This window comes from Nasonia vitripennis, chromosome 1 (genome assembly GCF_009193385.2).
Source record: "Nasonia vitripennis strain AsymCx chromosome 1, Nvit_psr_1.1, whole genome shotgun sequence".
Taxonomy (NCBI): Eukaryota; Metazoa; Arthropoda; class Insecta; order Hymenoptera; family Pteromalidae; genus Nasonia; species Nasonia vitripennis.
Window position 1 is genome coordinate 4,391,485 of NC_045757.1, and position 19,370 is coordinate 4,410,854.

At 42.6% G+C, this 19,370-nt stretch overlaps 1 protein-coding gene across 9 annotated transcripts in view; it reads right to left on the bottom strand.

Annotated features, from left to right (window-relative positions):
• LOC100117357 (fasciclin-1) overlaps window positions 1–19,370 on the bottom strand; it is a 195,950-nt gene that overhangs the window by 15,456 nt on the left and 161,124 nt on the right. For 2 of the 9 annotated variants that reach the window (XM_016985268.2, XM_016985254.2), the window contains exons 8-11: window positions 12,082–12,090; window positions 3,608–3,613; window positions 1,430–1,672; window positions 648–677 (exon numbers count right to left, since the gene is read on the bottom strand). In XM_016985268.2, coding sequence (XP_016840757.1) covers window positions 648–677; window positions 1,430–1,672; window positions 3,608–3,613; window positions 12,082–12,090 — 288 coding nt within the window. The remainder of the gene's footprint in view (window positions 1–647; window positions 678–1,429; window positions 1,673–3,607; window positions 3,614–12,081; window positions 12,091–19,370) is intronic. The other 7 variants (XM_016985275.2, XM_016985266.3, XM_032597211.1 and 4 more) reach the window with 5 other exon arrangements.

Genomic DNA, 19,370 nt, shown 5'->3' on the forward strand with positions numbered 1-19,370 from the left:
GGGGGTAAAAGCTTTTCGCTCGCGCGTAATACGCATATGGGAGCTTTTTTTATCTGGGATATAGGACAATTCTGCTTTTTTTGCCCTCGCACGCGCGCGCGTACGTGTGTGTATAGAAGTTTCCAGCTGTGTGTGAAATATCACTTTTAAGCGAATCCGAGGAATCGAATGGTATTTACTTTGTTTATAACGGATTCGCAGCGCCGGGCTGAAAGGGCTATTTTCCGCGTGGTAGAGCGCGTCGGCAATATTTATAAGAAGCGGATGAAAAAATACGCAGGGGATACGATATTGTTTAGAATCGGGTTTATTCATGTGAAAGTTTTTCATGCTGCGTTGCGCGAGCGGTGGTATACATGCGATTCAGTTGTAACGCGCTTGATTTGGTCAGACCTTGTTTTATCGGGGGATGTGCATACGTGTATTTTTGTTATTTTACAACGAGTGTACACGCACGGAGTTGTTTAGCTAAAAATTCAAAAATGTAAATAAATATATTCATGCTGCAAACAGTGTAGAGAAATAGAGAAAAATTGAGCAACGGGACTACTGTTGAGTGAAGTGTAGTGTGTATATAGTGAGGAAAGAATAAATATAACAACTTGTACTAAGTACACATATAAGGATAACTTGTGAAATTTAATTACCGAGTAATGCGTCTGAGTAACCCAAAGGGGCTTAAAACAGGAATAAAAAAATTAGATACGTTGGAGATGTATACGTGCTTTTATCTATATAGTTAAAAAATGTTAGGGTTACTGGAAGTCAGCGACTTTGTAAAATTACATTTAATGAAATGTTGAGAATGATTTTGCATACTATAGGCTGTAGTGTACGAAAAACGTTATTCATTATAAGGGCTTAAAATTATTATGATTCTCGACGTTAATTATACTACAAAACAAACAATACTGTACTTGTAACCATGTTAAATAATGTCTAAATGAATTTTGATGCGATGGTCCACTATTGTTCTTTTATGCATTAAAAGTGTGTTATATGCAAAGATTGTAACTCATCAAGAGATTAATTAAAGGATATTCTTCTTAGAAATAAGAAGCTTATTTAAAACTTTCATTAAAAAGTTTCGCTAAAAACAACTTTGGTTAAAACTTTGGCATCGCAAATAATGAACATCAAAGGGATGCTTGCTTTATTTTGTTTCCTGATATTACGTGTGAGCAGAAATATGTCACATATTTAAGTCATGGCATTACTTTGATCCGTTACACCGCTTTTGAAAATTTTAATTAAAGGAGGATTAAAGCACAAAGTACACGAGTTACGAATTGCTGAAAATTTTACAAATTAAGTTTTCATCACTCCAATAATTGATTTTTGAAAAAGAAAAATTTTTAAATATCCATGAGTTAAACAGGCGCGTTAATATCAATTTTTGATCAAATGTCTCGTTTCATCGTCAACCTACCTGTCGTATCGTCTTCCTCTCGATCACATCGAGGGGCAGGTACTCCTTCACGTAGTGCAGGTCCAAAAGTTGCTTGACGCGGTTCTTGTCTTGAAGAATCTGCTTGACACCAGGTTCTTCCCAAGCGGCATTTCGTGGCGCGAACAGCGTGACGTTGGACAGTCGTGAGACCGACTTCATGAACTCATCGCCCTGATCACGGATCACTTGGTAGAAGTTGAAAAGAGGTCCGTCCTCCTTATCCTATAGATCGTGGCAACAAACGAGTCGAGCATTAGTCGTGGATTTTAGTTTTGAGGTTATGTTTGAGGCGCGAGATACAAGCCTGCGATCAAGCTCAGAGTGTGAATTTACGTTAATTGTCGCAACTACGTTCGCTTGTAAGAATTGATCGACAGCTAATTTAGTATCGGTTAAATAAACATTAGAGGCGAGTCGCGAAAATAAAACGTGGCCAAAATGAATCTTCGGTTAGAATTCAATGGTTCTTTTGAGGTTAGAAATTCGAAGATTCACTTCGCGCCTGCAAAACATAAAATCGTTAATAATAATCGTGTACTGAGAAAAGAGACAGTAGAATACCAGAGAAGAAAATTTAAAAGAGGAAGAAAAAGAACGCAACATTAGTTTCAAAATGAGGGATTAAAATCATAATTGCAAATTTAACGTAGTGGAAACGCTTTTAAAACTGCGAATGTCCAACGAGTCGCGGAGTGTTAATTAAGCAAGCAATTACTTGTTAACTTGAATCTCAAAACATTAATTATAGACAGATACAAAACAAACACAATTTTATAAATTTAGAAAAAATGTATACACAAAAATGTTATAGAAATTGAAACACTCAGACACACATATATAATATTGAAAAATTTTTATTGCCTATGTACAACGTACTTTTAATAGTCTCAAATAATCTCGAAAAGTAGTATAGGTTTTTAAGTACGATTTTTCGTATAAATAAATATCCAAAAATTACATGCCAATTGAATCTACAATTTCATTTTCTTCTCTCGAAATTTCTTGGCGCGCGGAAAAAGGAAAAAGTAAAATAACTGCACAGCAGGCAAAATCAACAGAACAACCCGAACCTCTTACAGACAAATCGTGAAGGAAAAAGTAGAACCGAAAAATGGGTACAACTAAATGTTTAACAGAAAATAGTTCATAGCACTACACATTGTAAAATTTTGTATAATATTGAAATAATCGAAATTTCGAATAATAATAATGACTACTGAATCTCTAAGATCTACGGACGTCAACATGTGACTAATAATGTATAAGACACTCAAGGTATATATAACATTTGAATTGATGATAGTATTTAAAAAATTCATCTTATTAACGATATCCTTAGAAAATATCGTTAATCATTATATGTGCTGTTGAATGAAAATACATGTGCAGAGATAAAGAGACCATGAGAATAATTAATCATAATAATTCTTTCTCGGTGTCCACATTTTTAAATATTCGTACGCAGATCCATTGCCAGAACTTTTAAAACGAACTTGCGTCGTTTCAAAGAAGAAAAAAAATGAAACGGCGGAAAGGGCGACGATGCGCAGTTTGATAAGGAAAATTCTCTCACATAATATTCTAACACAAAAGAGAAGAAAACGAGCGATTATTCCGACCTGTTTAACCTGCGGCGCTGTATATACGGTCGATGCGCGCGGCGGATGATATTGACAGCCCCGGCAGCGCTGAATTATTAAACCCGATAATACCGCGATTATATATATTATATTTTATATATATATATATATATATATATATACACACACGCACATGTCCGTTTTCGCCGTTGGAATATCGAATGATACAGTTTCGCGTGTCGTTCATTATACAGTACGCACGCCGAGAGCGGTTGATGTCGTTTTGTCGTTGTGCATAAGCGCATACACTTCGACGGTAACTGCGACAATTGATTTCGATATTAGCCATCAGAAGATTTAAATAAATGACGAGGATTCGGCTCGTCGCCCTTTCCTGCGTCGTCGGATCAAAAAATTACGGATGTTCTCTCCTTTCGTATATGATCCGCGAAAATTGTGTCGCTGTCGCGATTTTTTTTCCATATTTATATGAGGGAATGTGTGATTGACCGTGTAATTATGGATTATTTGATAATGATGACTGAGTATTTTTCGTTTTTTTTAAGTTAGTACTTACGATGCCCTATACGACATGCAGAATCCAATAGAGACATGCAAAGCACCACAGAATAACATAATTGAGTCAATGAGAGTAGTAAAGACATTTATACAATAATAATTAGTTTAAATTCGCCCAGTTATAATATTATCTATATACTTTTGAGGATCACAGCTTCTGACACTTAGCATTCGTTGGAATTTACTTTTCACAATATTATCTATCTAAAAAAAGTTAAAAAAAAAATTAAATACAAAAATATTAGAACATAAATAATTGTAATAATTACTCCTTTTTTCGTTAAATACTCGTAATGCAATTATTCATCGAAAGTGAAACTGCAAAAAATATTTTTGCAAAAGATATATCGTTTACGATCTTTAAATCAACGAAACAAAATTTATATTCGAACTCATTGTATATAATAATAATAATTATTCTTAACCTAATTTAGTATCCATATTTGAGTGAAAAATCAGAACTTAATCCTCCAGCAAAATTTCATAGTCTCTCAAAAATCGATTTTCCACTCAAACATGTGCATCTAATCTACAAGTCACTCCTTATGACAAAACTGCACCTTATACATCTGAAAACAAATCATCATAAGAAATAAAGAAAAAGTAAATTACCAAACGAAAAATCGACTAGTGAATCAAAACGAAAATAAACCATGAAATAATGAATAATGTCTATCTATCTGATCATGACTGATGTTTGAAAAAAAAAATTATCCCTCTTTTATCTATCTACCATCTGCATACCCAATCCGATCGATTTCCTTTTCCTCAAGATCGGACTGGACATGCAGAAACTACTTTTCGGTGGTGGCGATAACGAGATGGCGTGACTTCTGATACAGCCTATCGTCGATACGATATATTTACACAGATATAACGAAGGTGAAGGCGATGCGGCGAAATGATGCAGGATCGAGCGTTGTGTGCATAGCGACAGAGAGCTGCGGCGATGATCGAGTGCACTGATGACTCGTGATTCGTATATTGATGTATGTCATGTGGAATGTCGAGCGAGGCTTATAGTGTATAAACAGTTGGAATCGCGATCGACTGCAGTTGTATCGTCGTGTACTCAGCCAAGCCATGCGATATAATTATACTTTTGGATTGTATCAGATCTTGTTGATCATGTATGGATAGAGACTTTGAAAAACTGTGTACACTTGATGCAGAAAACGTCAGTCTGATTAGTTTTGGTACTTTTAAGAATACGTTTCATGTGTTTATATCATTTGCTTTATTTACTCAGTCCAAGCATTTATATCGACGAAAAATTACAAAAAAAAACCTCAAACATGCTGCGCATCATTCCCAGCTCATAGTCACGTCCTCGTCAAAGTCGAAAAAAGCCGAACACAGGCGGTGCTTCGTACAGCGTAACACAAATAACAAATTATTCTAAAAATAAAATCACTTCACAGAACAGTTTCAATTTTTCCGATCACCCTCATCGTTATACAACGCGACAAGAGTCAGCTGTTACAATTAGCCGTTTTCCAAAAGCGAACTCGCGCGAGTCGATTGCTATTGGATTAACGTAGCGCATTTTTCCGGGGGGTTCTCAACCTTTTTGCTATCACGATAAAAGCATAATTCATGCAAATTGCCGTAGAATTTACATTTCCAACGAAATTCACCGGCGCACGGCGAATCCATTAAAGCGCGTATAACTTCGATGCGCACAGCGAATATAAGCCCGCGCGTTGATTTTTTAATGCGATAAGCATTTGTATAATATGCATCTAAATTGTATTATTACCCGAACCGCGCGCGCGCACATTAATTTCAATGATAAAATACGCTCACCGCGCTGGGCGATATTAATCACGCGTGTCTCCGAATTTATAAATTTCATTTTCACAATAGCGCTTCATATTATCAACGGGAATCTGATTTAACCTCTCGGCACATATCCGGTGTCACATGCGCGCGCACGACGAACACAGAGAGAGCAGCAGCGGGAAATTCGAAAATTCGAAGCTTCAAGCTTCGACGAGGCGGATTTTTTGAAAATAAAAAAACAAGAGAGAATTCGCGATACACGCGCGCTATCGAGAAAGGAATATAGTCACGGTAGTCGATGCATGAATTTCGCGCTAGTAGTAGTCGTCGAGCTCTAAATCAAGTCTCCACGCGAGCGAGAGAGAGAGAGAGAGAGAGAGCTGCGTTATCGTCGAGCGGAATCGTATTGATTTTGCGCGGCAGCAATTAGTGGGCAAATTTCCAATTTCATATCGGGAAAAGGCGGTCGCGGGGAGAATAAGAGACTTAAGGCACTGCCTGCGATCGACAAAAATTTCCCGAATAATTTATCCCTTTCCTCGCGCTGCAGCCGATTTTACCGGGATATATTCGCAGAGGATTTCGAAGCGGTCAGCTTATTTTAGAGCTTTCTTTTTCACCTACAGTCGGTGTGGAAAGGTTATGACTCGAACTTCTTTTAGTAACTCGAATTTTGAGGTTAGGTCGTAGAAACTTTAGAATCAGATGCTTTATACACTTATTATCTAAAGACTCTCAGTGCGTGTGCAATGACCATAGGGTGCCTGAGAGTATAATAACCCGACCTGAAAACCTAACCTATAAGACGAACTTCGCCGAACAGCAATAATTCACTCTGATTAGCTAATTGTCAGCAGAGAGGGAGTGAGTAACGAAGCCGTCGCGAGACGCAAAACTTCACTGATCCAAATTCAGCCGCGGCACGAATTTATAGGTTATGTTACGTGATTGTGAGCAATTTCTCTTGGCTCCTCGCATATACACGGGGGGGGGGGGGAGGGGCGAAACTAGATCGGAGATTAACCATATACGTAGCTGTATAATACGGGCTGGCCCGAATCCACGGCCAGCTTTGCACCGGTGCAAATTCAAACACGCGAAACCCGTCGACGTCGTCGTTTTGTTTACTGAGATTGCCTCGTTACGAATTTATAACGTTTGCGAGCGAGCGAGAGAGAAGCGATATGTGTTTGAATGCCGAGTTTTCTTTTAAGGACTACATAGGGTGGCTAGTTTCAGTCTAATAAGACTAGAGAGTCGTTGAGTGGCAGGCTACTACTTGGAGAAGAACGATGATTGAGGTTAGGTTCGATTTTTGAGGTTAGACATTTTATTTGGTCAACGACCGATGAAATAAGTAGTACGACTCGCGAATATCGCGTAGACATTATTAACCACGAATCAAAAAACTTGAAATAAAAAAGCGAGCGATGCTTCAGTTTATTCCGAAAATCACGTGATCGTTTGATTAAATTCCGTTAGAAATCGCACTCGATTTCGCTCGAGCAGTTCGCGATTGGAAATTTCGCTATTGAAAAAGTGCCTCTTCTCTACTGTTATCGTAGAAAAACAATACGCTGCGAAATCTGTTTCATCGAACTCTAAATCGTCGAATTAAAAACCTTTTATGAATCCTGCGCTCACGCTTATTTCCCCGTAAAACGAAAAATTCAAAACTAAATGTAACATTTGATATATCGTTCGCTTTCGCAATAACAACTCGCTGCACGCGTCGCTGTACTCTCGAAACGCCCATATACGAATGTGCGCGTACTCGCAACAACCCCCTTTATCCTCTCTCAACGCAAAGCTAACGAAGCATCGAAATCATTCTCGCAGCGGCGCGGGCAAGCCCTCAAACGACTCGCAATTATATTCCGCGCGACAGGCCTTTTACAGTGCGACAAAGAGCGCAGAGAGAGAGAGAGAGAGAGAGAGAGAGAGAGAGAGAGAGAGAGAGAGAGAGAGAGAGAAAGCGCTATGCGCACGTTTAAACGAAACTCTCGGAAAATAAAACGCCGCGAAACAAAATATTGCGCCCCGAGCACGATGCTAATTTATTTCAGAGAGAGAGAGAGAGAGAGAGAGAGAGAGAGAGAGAGAGAGAGAGAGAGAGAGAGAGTGAGAGAGACTTTTTCAAAAGGGGTGAAGAGAGGTCGTAATTGCGATGCTTCTTCTTTTTTGCCTCGTCGGGCATTATATCGTCGCGTTGATCGCGTGGTCAAACACCGAAATTAGTTTTTACCACCCCGAGGACGCGATGTTGTATTATCGGAGATCAAAGGCGAGCTTCTGCATGCGGCTTTTTTTTTTGGCGAACGCGCAGGGGCGTTTCGTGTATTTTGCCAGGGATATGGTAATTGGAATTCTCTCGTTATGTTGAATAATTTAAGCAGTGTGACGTTGATATGATTTACGCGATACTGATTTCGATATGTCGCGTTATTTCAACGGAGTTTAACGGATAATAGGAGGTAGGCTGTTTTTTAACGAGATTTAATCAGCGAGGAAATATTCCATTTTAAGTGGTCGAGCTTTTGAAATCTTGAGGATATATAATACCCGGAAATCCGTGCATGTGTAACGATTCTCTTCTTCGAATATCGAACATAACCTCAAACTCTCGTGAAAAAGTAAGTCACTCCTACGTACGGAAAGGCGTCTCGATTTCTCTCTCTCTCTCTCTCTCTCTCTCTCTCTCTCTCTCTCTCGCTTCTCGGTTTGAAATAAGAGAGTCTCGTCAGCGCGCGATTCGCGCCCCGCGCGCGTGAACCGTATGTACAGGTATAGTAGGAGGCGCTTGGTCGGAAATTTACGAGTCTTGTTTCGCTCTGGCTTTTCCGCTGGGAGCCAAGATTTTTCAATGGAGACACGGGCATTTTTCACTTCGAGTCGACTTCGAGTTTGTTGACTCCGCCGCCGCGGTGTATATGAGCTTGCGCCGAGCGAATATTTCAAGGTGGCTCTGACGGCTTGATTTCCTTTTCTTTTTTTTTGTGTTCTATGATTAGTCGTTAGCTACACTAGCTCGTTGATGAGGTTATGCTTTCATCGAAAAGCTCCTCTTCTAACGAATTAACACATTTCAATTAAAGCTCATCTCGGGCTGATTAAAAATCCACGTTGTAATAATCTCCCGACGAAGAACAACATACTTCATCCAACCATATCTCTGCCCCCATAAATTCTTCATCCCGGTCGAGTGGCAGACATATACAGTTCAACAATTCCGATCTATCGCAATTCATCACACTTCGAAGTGTGTATAACTTCGCTGAATTAATCATCTCAGAGAGAGAAAGAGAGAGAGAGAGAGAGAGCGCAGTAGTTCGATCGGACGCACACACCGGTCAATTTGCGAAGCGACGAGCTCCATTACTCGACCGAGAGCCGGTTAGTTGCAGCTGCTCGAGAGCACTCGATAATGCGAGATCGAACTTTTAGCGCGAGCGCGGTCAAACGAAGTCATTGTTTCGGGCCACTTTTGCTTGTTTCGTGCATTAACGCGTTAATTTTCATTTTTTTGCGGTGAAATTCGTTGAAGTGGACTTTTTTTAGTTTAGCTTGCGAGAAAGCTTCGATATTTCAGGCTTCGAGCAAAAATAGTGTATGGGACGAGAGAAATATTTTGCGGGCGATCGATGAATCTTGACTTATCGGTAATTATCGGTTTATCGGCGCCGGGAAAAGTTTTCCCAGTTTAGAGCGAACTGAGCTTTAGTCGTTGAGTAAAGATAGCGCGGCGTCGAGGGATGAAGAGAATCTTTTTTTTTTCAATAAGACGCAATTTTTGGATCAGTGAAGCTTTTCACCGTTGTCTACATATCATTGTGTTTCCAAGCTGCAAATCCGCACACATCATATTATTCGAAAAATTAACATTCCGAAATCGAATCCGTATAAATTTTGCATACGGCATGCATACAACAAACGCATCATCTGTGTCCAAAAGAAAAAAGAACAAGCTCATAAAAATTCCTGTCCAACAGCCAATCATCAGAAGCCGTTTCATTTCAGACACACACCACCTTCTTCTTCGAGTATACCTAAAAGAAAACAATCGCACCTCCTCCTCGTTATACGCACACGTGTTCTCGACGATCCTCGTGTCTAACAAGAACAGGAGAGATATAGAGAGATGTGTACACACATATAGCGATACAGCTCGCATACCGAATCTCTATGCAGATCGACGCGTTAACGGCTATAGCGTGCACTCCGACCAATATACATGTAGACACGGATATAGCTGCATGCATATCTATATATTGCATACACACCACGAAAGAGCAGAGAGATAGATATATAGCGAGGCGTGTATGCACACAACATAGAGCGAATGGTATTCATGACATGCTGCCTGCAGCGGAGGGAGAGATGCATCGCGTCGTACACTTGAATTCCTGATCGAGCTATACACACACCCGTGCGCGTATACGTCTTCGAGATTTGCTTTTTCGATTCTCTCCTTGACCCTATAGCTCTTATTTCAGCTCATGTCGCGCTTATATTACACGCGAATAATACCGGCGAAATCTCCATATCCGCTGAATATTCACGAATCTCGCTCGCAAAATTTTCCAAACGCGTCCGGTAATCATCGTCCCATTGTAACGCCCGCTCAAGAGTCGCAAGAATCAGACGAAGAATTTTTTCCCTCCCCCCGCACTCTCTTTCAATTTTAAATTCTCTCACGTGCAACTACGACGACGGCTCTGCGAGAGAAGGAGAGAAAAAAACGAACGAACTAAGCCGCATCGAGAGGAACGCTGACGCGGGCGCGCGCGCTGCATTTTTAGTCCGAGAGAGAGAGAGAGAGAGAGAGAGAGAGAGGCCGTTAAAAATGCACAAGAGAGAATTTACGCGCGGGTAAAAGTATTTTTAGCCCGAGATGTTTGTTTCATCCGGCGCACCTGCTGCGCTCTCTCGGACAGTTGATAACGTTGTTGCGAGAGAGAGAGGAATTTAATGCGCGCGTGCAGCCGGCTTTTCTTTTATCGCGCGACGATGTATAGCGACTACGCTGCTCTCGTTATGGATTTTATGAGGGAACTCGCAGTGTTAATTCAATTTTAGAGAGTATAGACTCGCGAGCTGTTTTTTTTTTTTTTGTTGATGAATTTTAGTGAGTTTAGCCACCGCCAGGTGGCGCGTTTAACTCTCGATGTAACCCGCGAGTAAAGTAGTTAGCAGACCACTCCATTATCAGGTTCTTACGCGCGAACCCGTCTGATGCATTCCTCCCAACCTTCATACCCTCGGCTAAAAGCTCGGAGATCAGTAGGAGCAAGCAAAAAAAAAAGATCACAGGCGCTGCACTCGCACGCAGCATCGTCATGCAAAAAGCGAGGGGTCATGCAGTAGCAGCGCAGCGAAATGCTCGCAGCGGCAGCGAATATAAAAAAAAGAGAGAAAAGCGCGCATAGTGGGTTGGGTGTCCGTTCTCGCATCGTCTTCATTCGCTTTACGCTGTGAAACGAGCCGTCAGTTCTTCTACAAAGCGCTACACACACACACACAAACAGGGGAAGCAAAAAACACTCGCTAGCTGCTCTCTACGCAAGATGCGGAGAAAAAAAGTGTGTACGAGTAGACATGCTCGCGCGTGCATCATATACACGGGTATACATAGTGTATTTCGCTTTTTCCCTTTACCCTCCACCTCCTCCTTCGGTAAAAAGCTTCGACGTGCTCGGTCATACATTAGAGCGCCGATAGCGCGCTGCAACGTCTTCCTCCTCTCTCTTTTTTTTCAAAGCACGCCGAAATTCAGGAGGAGCAGGAGGAGGTGCTGGATGCAAGCGAAATAATGGCTGCGGCGAACGATATATAGAAGCAAGAGAGATAGAGGCGTATATATAAATATGGAGGAGAGAGAGAGAGAGAGAGAGAAGCTATGGATAAGAGTATGTTTTATGCATGTGGCGCCCCGGAAATAGACGATGTTGATTAATTTGACGACGAGCGCTTCTTCCATTAATAAAGATTCCTCTTAAACCCGAGAGAGAGAGAGAGAGAGAGAGAGAGAGAGAGATAGCAGTGGTAGTTGACTTTTTATCGTCCACATAACCAACTACTGCTCGTGATTTATATAAACGGCGAATAAGATCTCGAGCGATCGGACGCGCTCGGCTTTGAAAGCCGAAACGATTGTCCGAGAGCGCTCGCGTATACGGATAAGGTGGCAGCACTGTCGAATTCCCGAAGCGTCCGGTTACGCGCGCGCACAAGTGGATCTATGTACTTTCTTCATTTCGAGCGTAATCAGTCATCGTCCATTTCGCGGGGGAGAAAGAGAGAAGAGAGGAAGAATAATGTCAGAGTGAGAAACCGAAAAAGAGGCGAGTTTTTGAAGAAAAAGAAAGAAGAGAAACAGAGACAGAGAGAGAGAAGTGAATGTAGTAAAAAATGACGCTAAAAAAGGGTGAGAATGGGAAAAGAAAAGAAAAAGCGCGGGACGAGGGGCGGACGTCACCCTCGTCGCGAAAATAATATACCAAACACAAAGGATGTGTGTGTTACAAGATTAATCGAACCAAAAGATAAACCCAAACGTATAAAATATTGTTAAAAAGATTAGTAATAATAATAATCTAGTTAGTAACACAAAATAATAATAATATGATGACAATAATAAACAAATAAATAAAAAAAAAGAGTCTTTGTCGAGTGTCCGACAAAAGAAATTACCTTCCAGGACTGCGCGCAGAGAAACCAGAGAAACCAGGGTTCGAGTCGGTCCGGGTAACATAAGAAGCGAACAGAAAACAGAAAAAACAGGTGTAAACTTTGGCTTCTCCTCTCGAGAGTTCTCTCGTATATATACATCTGGCTCTATACATATGTATACGCAACCAGCCGAAGAGGTCTGTTTCACGTACACATACGCACAGACGCAACACCTCAACGTCGCTGTGTCAAAGTGTTCTCAGAATGTGTGGGTAATGCTTATGTATATCAAAACAAAAGAAAGGAACAAGAGACATGGAGAAACTGCGGTCCGTCGTGCGTTGGATCGATCGACGGACACGCCTATGGGGAATATGCACACGTTTTCGTTTTACAGTCCTTCTCAATTCTGCCGAGGAAAGAGGCGAACTGTCCGCGTGTGCATATACACGCAGTGTGCGGGCATATCGAGGGGTGAAATAAAAGTGTGGAGAGAGAGAGAGAGAGAAAGAGTGAGAGAGAGAGAGAGAGAGAGAGAGTATGAGCAAGATGGAGAGAGACAGAGAGGTGGATTTCTTATGAATTTTGATGTCGTTCGATGTGAATCCAATTTTTGCTTTCTACGGGTTGCTGTTGGAAGATATCTGCGAAAAATATGTGTCAGTTATCTACTCCCGACTATCGAGTTCCAGCTTGCGATTATTTTCAAGTGTATCCGCTGGAACTTCGATCGTCTTGTTTTCTCTTATACCACGAAGTCGTGTCGCTCTTCGTTTATACAAAATCTCCACTTTTGGACGTATGGATAGGGGGTGAATATTCGTATAAATAATATAAATAAACAACGCTAACTTATTCTGACTATGAGAATTGAAAGTACCAGTCGACCTCTTCCCATAGCGATTTTTACAAACAGCATAGCCTGATGAATCCGAGATTCAATCGCGCGACGTTGGCAGTCACTTGTCGGAACGTTAATTAATTCTCGAGCTGAGTCGACTCGACGAGCGCCGTACCTACTGACGCTAATTGCCGAAGCGCGACAAGTTGATTTTCACGGCGACTGCGACTGCGAATTTTTCTTCGAATATGTATAAACTGCCCCGACGATGACGACGTCCAATTAGGCGAGACTCTCGACTCGACGATTCTGTCCGTTTGATTATTCCGGGAGAGTTATGTAAAATTTTTCGCATGTAAAATCATCGAGATAATTTCGCACGATCGCATTTATCTCTTGGGGTTACGCGCCCGTTTTCAATTTTCCCGCGTCGAAATAGCAATTAACCGTCAGAGCGGCGGCCAGATTTAATTCCCGCCCTTACCGAACAGGCGCGCACATCTATAAAAGCTGCTATAAACGAAAAAGCGGCCCTAATTACAATGGATACGCACCGAAAACTCGGACATAATGAAAAGCCGCTTAACAATTAACGAGATTTTCGGACGCGTTCCGCTGCGTAGGTAGCGCGATGATTGATTAACGCCCGAACGCCGGCCTGTTTGCGGATTTCGCTTTAAAGATTCAGCCGGTTATTGCGCAGCCGATGGAATGTGCGTCGGCATATTCGTTTACGGGCCGAATGGATTGATATGAATATATTATTGATGTTAATTGAGAACTACATTACTATTTACACCGATTTTCACGTTTTCAAATTCAAAGACCTTCATCACAGTAACGCAGACAATACCAGTCCGTTCCTCGCAGGCGGCAAAGGAACGCAGAGACCTCTAGCGTCGGAGTCGGAGAGAACATGCCATCGCGAGGCACAGCAGCGACGAAAACTCGTCGATCCGTGAAAATGCTCGCGAAAATTGCAGCCTCTGCATACACGTTCCTCTTTTACAAGCGTCGAAGACGACGACGACGACGAAACGAGTGCGCGCTTTTTTTCATCTTCTCGCGCGGCATCTGCTTGTGTATATATACGTGAATTCCTTTCGCCGTGTGCAGGCACGCGAGCGCGCACCGGGAATTTTTCGTACGTGCCGCGCGCGAGTATTTGCATTTTTTGACGATTTTGTTCGAGAGTTTTTTTTCACAGCAAGTAAATGACTAGAGTTTCGTCGGATGTGGGGCATCGATCGGTGGGCAAAGGCTTTTGTTGGGGCTGTGACCGGTAATCGCTGAGTACACAGTTAAGACGAGTGATTCAGATTCGACCCTAACCTACAAATCTCTGTAATTACATACACGTTCGCAATCTCCGTAATCCCTCCCCTAGTTTCCTCAAATTAAACGTTACGACGCGAGCCATCGAATCCTCGTTATTGAAGACGGCAGCGCAACATAACTTTAAAGGCGAAAAATCCCACTTTGAAATACGAGGCGAATAAGAACTAATGGGCGACACGGCCGGCTAATAATTTAATCGCGATTAGTTTGCGCGAGAGCCCTTTTAATTATATCGCCAGATGTTGCGCCCCCCCCCCCCGCCGTGGAAAGTCTTTAAGAAGAAGAAGAGAGAGAAAATCGGGAGCGTTCACGGCCCCTCAAAGTAATTTAAAAGAGTGAGTTTTTAATTGAAAGTAGCGAACACGGAGGAGTTTGCGCGCGCCGTCGGCGTTACACCTTAAATCTCTCAATAATTTCACTTTGGAACTGCTGCGCGAGCGGAGCAAGCCGTCTGTGACACGGGCTTTTCCCTAGGAATTTTAGAGGCTTTTTGAGGCTCTGATTGGAGTTTTTGTTACCGATGCGGAACCTTGTTTAACGCGATTACGGCGAAACTTTCGAGCTAACTGATAGGAGTTCGGAGTTTTCAATTTCCTCTGTTATTATACTGATTAAAAAATGAAGTTCGAGCTCTTCTTTGTCGCAACAGCTCACTCCATTAAAATGCCGGAACACACAGCGGAGGGTCTCAAAGCAAAGCCATCCTCCGAAAAAGAAGCTACTCCCGCGAATTCAATTATTACAATTCAGCCCGCGAAGCAAATTCAGAAAGCCGCCACTTACACCCCTCTTTTTTCCCTCCTCCGCCCCTCTTCCTTCTCGCTGACTAACGGCGCCGAGATGCGCGCTTTCGAATTTATCGCGACCGCGCACGCGAGAGCCCCCTTTTTTCCGTCCCGCGCACGTTCTTTTTTCGCGGCGCGCTTATCTCCTGCGTACGCTTTCTTTCTGCGCGCGACCAGCTCTCTGTGCCGCGACCCGCAGATGCCTATCTATTCTATTCGCCGGCTTCTCTCTGTAGTTTTTTTTTTTTTATGTTTTCCAGCTGCGTCGCTCCGCCATAATCCCTCGCAGAGTTTATACCGCCTCTAGCGCGTTTTTTTCTTCAAATTTATCGTTAACGGCCGAAACGTGTTTGCGCCGGTTGCGGGTAATGAAGTTTTTTGAGATTTTTCCGCCGTCGTCGAAATTTAGGAGCTATTACGAGCTCGATAGTTAAATCGCGGCGAAAATTTAATCAAGCGCGTTATACGGGCGTTTAATAAGCCGAGTGTGCAGCAGCTTCTCGAAGCCGTAAAAGACAACTTTCTCGATTCTACCTGCTTTTCTCTTGGAGGAGGGAGGACGAAAAAAAATCACGACCCTAATCCGGCCTTCCGCTTTACGCACGCGGCGGGTCCAACTTTTTCAACTCGAGCCGCGCGGGGATTTTCCCGGAGTTCGCGTATTTTTCGGGAACAGAAGCGAGTCCTAATTTTTTCGAATTAACATAAATCCGCGGCTGAGCCTCGCCCGAAGAACATTATGTAATCGCGATAGGATTTGGGCAAGAGTTTTTTTTTTGTTAAGAGGAAGAAAGTCAAATTGAAAGTTTTGCGTAAAAAATATTAAAAGATTTCAAAAAGCAACTCCTCACCCACAGAAACGAACCCTAACCTAAAACCTGCACGGATCGTTCGAAATGATTACTGGCAATCACACAGAGCGCTCGGGTACCTCAGAGAGAGAGAGAGAGAGAGAGAGAGAGAGAGAGAGAGAGAGAGAGAGAGAGAGAGAGAGAGAGAGAGAGAGAGAGACACACACACACGCAAAAAGCCATCTCTCGATATCCCAACCACATATAATTCCCCCGTAAATCGAAACAGACAAGGCTCAAGGAAAATTCGATCATCCCCGACAGTAGCAGACGAAAAAGTTCCCTCGTGCACGCGTACCAACCAGACGACGACGAATATAAGAGCGAGCGAAGGGAACGAAGGCAAAAAGCAGCAGCAGCAGCTCGGGCCGAATAAAACAGCGCAATTTATGCGGGCGTCTGCTCTATATTCCCGACGAATCTTAAAGCGCCGATCGTTTTTCAGCGCGACGCCGCAGCTGCATTCGAGTTCGATTCGCGAATGTACGTAGTATACGTGCAACGCTGTAGGTCGAAAAAATTCCTTCGCGTCGCGCTACGCTGCTGCTGTGGAGAAGACGAGAGATGGAAGGCTTTTTTAGTATAGGGAACCGAGAGATATGACGGATTCGCGGGAGCGAGAAATTTTCGGCTTTTGCTGCGGGGGTAGAATCGTATATTGGCTTTTTTGGATATACGATGCGCGCGCCAGAGCTCGGGGAAAATTGCGCTCAGTTGTGCGCTTCAATTCCCTGTATTTTAGCCGTTACATCCGCGCTCCCTTACGACGATGTAAATGCTCGAGGATGAAATTGTTATGTGCGCTGGGTTTTACTTATACTCGTGCATCTATACCCTTACGAATTTACGGAATCTCCTTGTTTCCTCGAAAATTAAAAGAATTTCGGCCAATTTAAACCAGAGCCTGCCTACAAGGTCCTCGAGTAAAAACATCCCGCGAATATGAAGCTCGACGCGCGGAAAATAAACCGTCATTCTCGAGGTTCTTCTCTCGTCCAGCAGCCGCGCGCGAATTTCCGAGACGACATTCCTGCCAGGGCACTTGTTAATTCCAAAAATTCCACGACGCGACTCTTTGCGCTGCAAGTGCGCATAGCATTTTTCACTCCGAAACCGAGTACGTAGTCCCTGGAAAATAATGATGCCGCGAGGGTATCGCGTTCGCTGTAAAGTCTTGCTTGTATCGCGAGAAAACAGAGATTTTTCTTACGTTTCCGCGAGGGGAGAGCAGAGAGAGAGACGTGTAAAGGAGTACCTCTTCGGCGGAATCGAACGATTTCCGCCGCGCGAAGCGAACGGAAAAGACAATGGAAACGCGCTCGTGCAGCGAAAAATTGAAGCTGGTCCGCGCGAAAAAGTCACGCGCTCTCCTGTACGAGAGGCTGGATGCGCTCGTTGCTGCTGTGCAGATGACGAGGACTTTATTCAAGTCAGTTTTAAAAAAATGTATTACAGTCGACTGGTACTTTCAATTCGTCTACGCAGTCGTATAATATTAAGTGTGTCATTACGGGGTAATGTATGGAATCTGAAAGAAATTCGATTAATGGAAGATATTAACGGGGCTTAATTATCGTATAGTAGTCACACAAAAAAATATCATATAAATATTTGTACAATGTATCGTATAAGCAAATTCAAATTCGGGGTAAATACACACTCGTTTATAGCTACAGACAAAGAAATAAAAAATAAAAATTTACATCGCACGCTCGTGAGTACTTTTCTCTCTTTACGTACACACGTCCAATGGTGTACGTGGCTTGTCATCGTGCGTTAGGTACACATTAACTATTCAAAGTGTGTAGACGTGTCTGATTGCGTGTACGCGGTGAATTCGAAAAGCAAAATAAAAAAAGTAAAACAGGGAAAAAAAAGACGAAAACACCGGCGATGAGGGAGGACTTTTCGAACGAGAATTTCGCGCCGTCGAAAACAATAACGCGGACGCAATCAAACCTCTCGATCGTGCCTGTTTTCGCTTTCGACCGCAAAACTCGTTAGTTTTTTTTGTTACTTTTCTAGGGTACTCGCGTGTGTTCTTTTTTTTTGGTCTCGCGGCGTATGTAACGATCGAGTGATGTCATTTGTTCGACAGGTTTTAAGGTGTAAAAGCGTCACCAGGTGTAATACATGTTTCTTCACCAGAATCATCGGACGAATGACATCGTTGGTGATGTATATAGATAAGAAAGGTTCAAGGGTGAAAAAGCGCGGGTAAAACCGCATAGAGAAAGAGATGTAGATAGCGAATGATTGAGGTTAGTTTCTTGATTAAGAATGATGCGCTGAAAGTAATTTTCGTGACTTCGAGCGAATGTTCACTTTTTTTTTGCCGTAACTGACTTTACGCCGCCAGATGGTGCTTGACTAACGAGTGTCCATAACATATAAACACTCGCTCGAAGCCACGCAAGAGATGGAGAAAATTTTCTTTTTTTTTCACTTGCTGGCATCAACGGTACGTCGGACTGCCGACGTTAACTCTATACACAATACGCAGCGCACGGTATATGTATAAGCCGGTGCAAAAAGAGACGACGATGGGGCTTTTGTTGTGCTCTCCTAGACACCAAAGTACAAGATAATATATAGTGGTACGTGTACGGGTATACATATATACGCTCGTATATTTAAGGGCAAACACTGGCTCATTGTTTCTTTTCTTGCACGTTTGTCATCCACACGATGTAGTTTTAGCTTTGCCATGTCTACGCTGTCTGTGTATGTTTTTTCGTATATCTAATAGGTATACATATAGGTCGAACCTGAAATGTAACAGAGGACGCCGATCGCGAGACTCGGTTACACCGTCACGTGCGCGCGCAAGCGATAGTACACAGAGATATGTATAGAGGATGAACGTCTTGAAAAGCAGCGGCTGTATGTATATATGTATATAATGAAGCCAAGGCGTAACCGAGTCTCGCATCGTTAACTTAACGAGGGTTTGTAGATATACATATAAATACGGAACATCGACACTGGTATACACACAATAGCTGTGCCAATATCAACGCGCGGGCGGGGGCTAAGGATTGTGTTTCGCAGAAGAAAGAAAAACTTGACAGAGAGAGGGAGAGAGAGAGAGAGAGGGGGGGAAGAGAGCCGGAGAGAGGAGTCGGTGTGAATATTCTGGTGCTATATGTGACTGTTCGGTGTATTATACGGGTGTGAGGCTGCAGACACAGACACAGACATAGAATCAAGGAACAGAATAGACAGAATAGAGAGATAGATAGAGAAAAGGTAAGCCTGTAAATATATCATATAAATGTAATATATATATATATAGAGATGCACACGTTGCTGACGTTCATCGCTTTCGTCATCATCGCTCGAGCGATCGCAGCTTTTCGCTCGAGTCCCAAGGAGTATATATAGTAGTCGGCAAGACTTACATAGAGGTGGGTGCAGACAGTAGGCGAAGATACAGAGAGATGTGCCGTAGACTTATATCGTAATAATATATAGTTCGTGATCGTACACATGTTC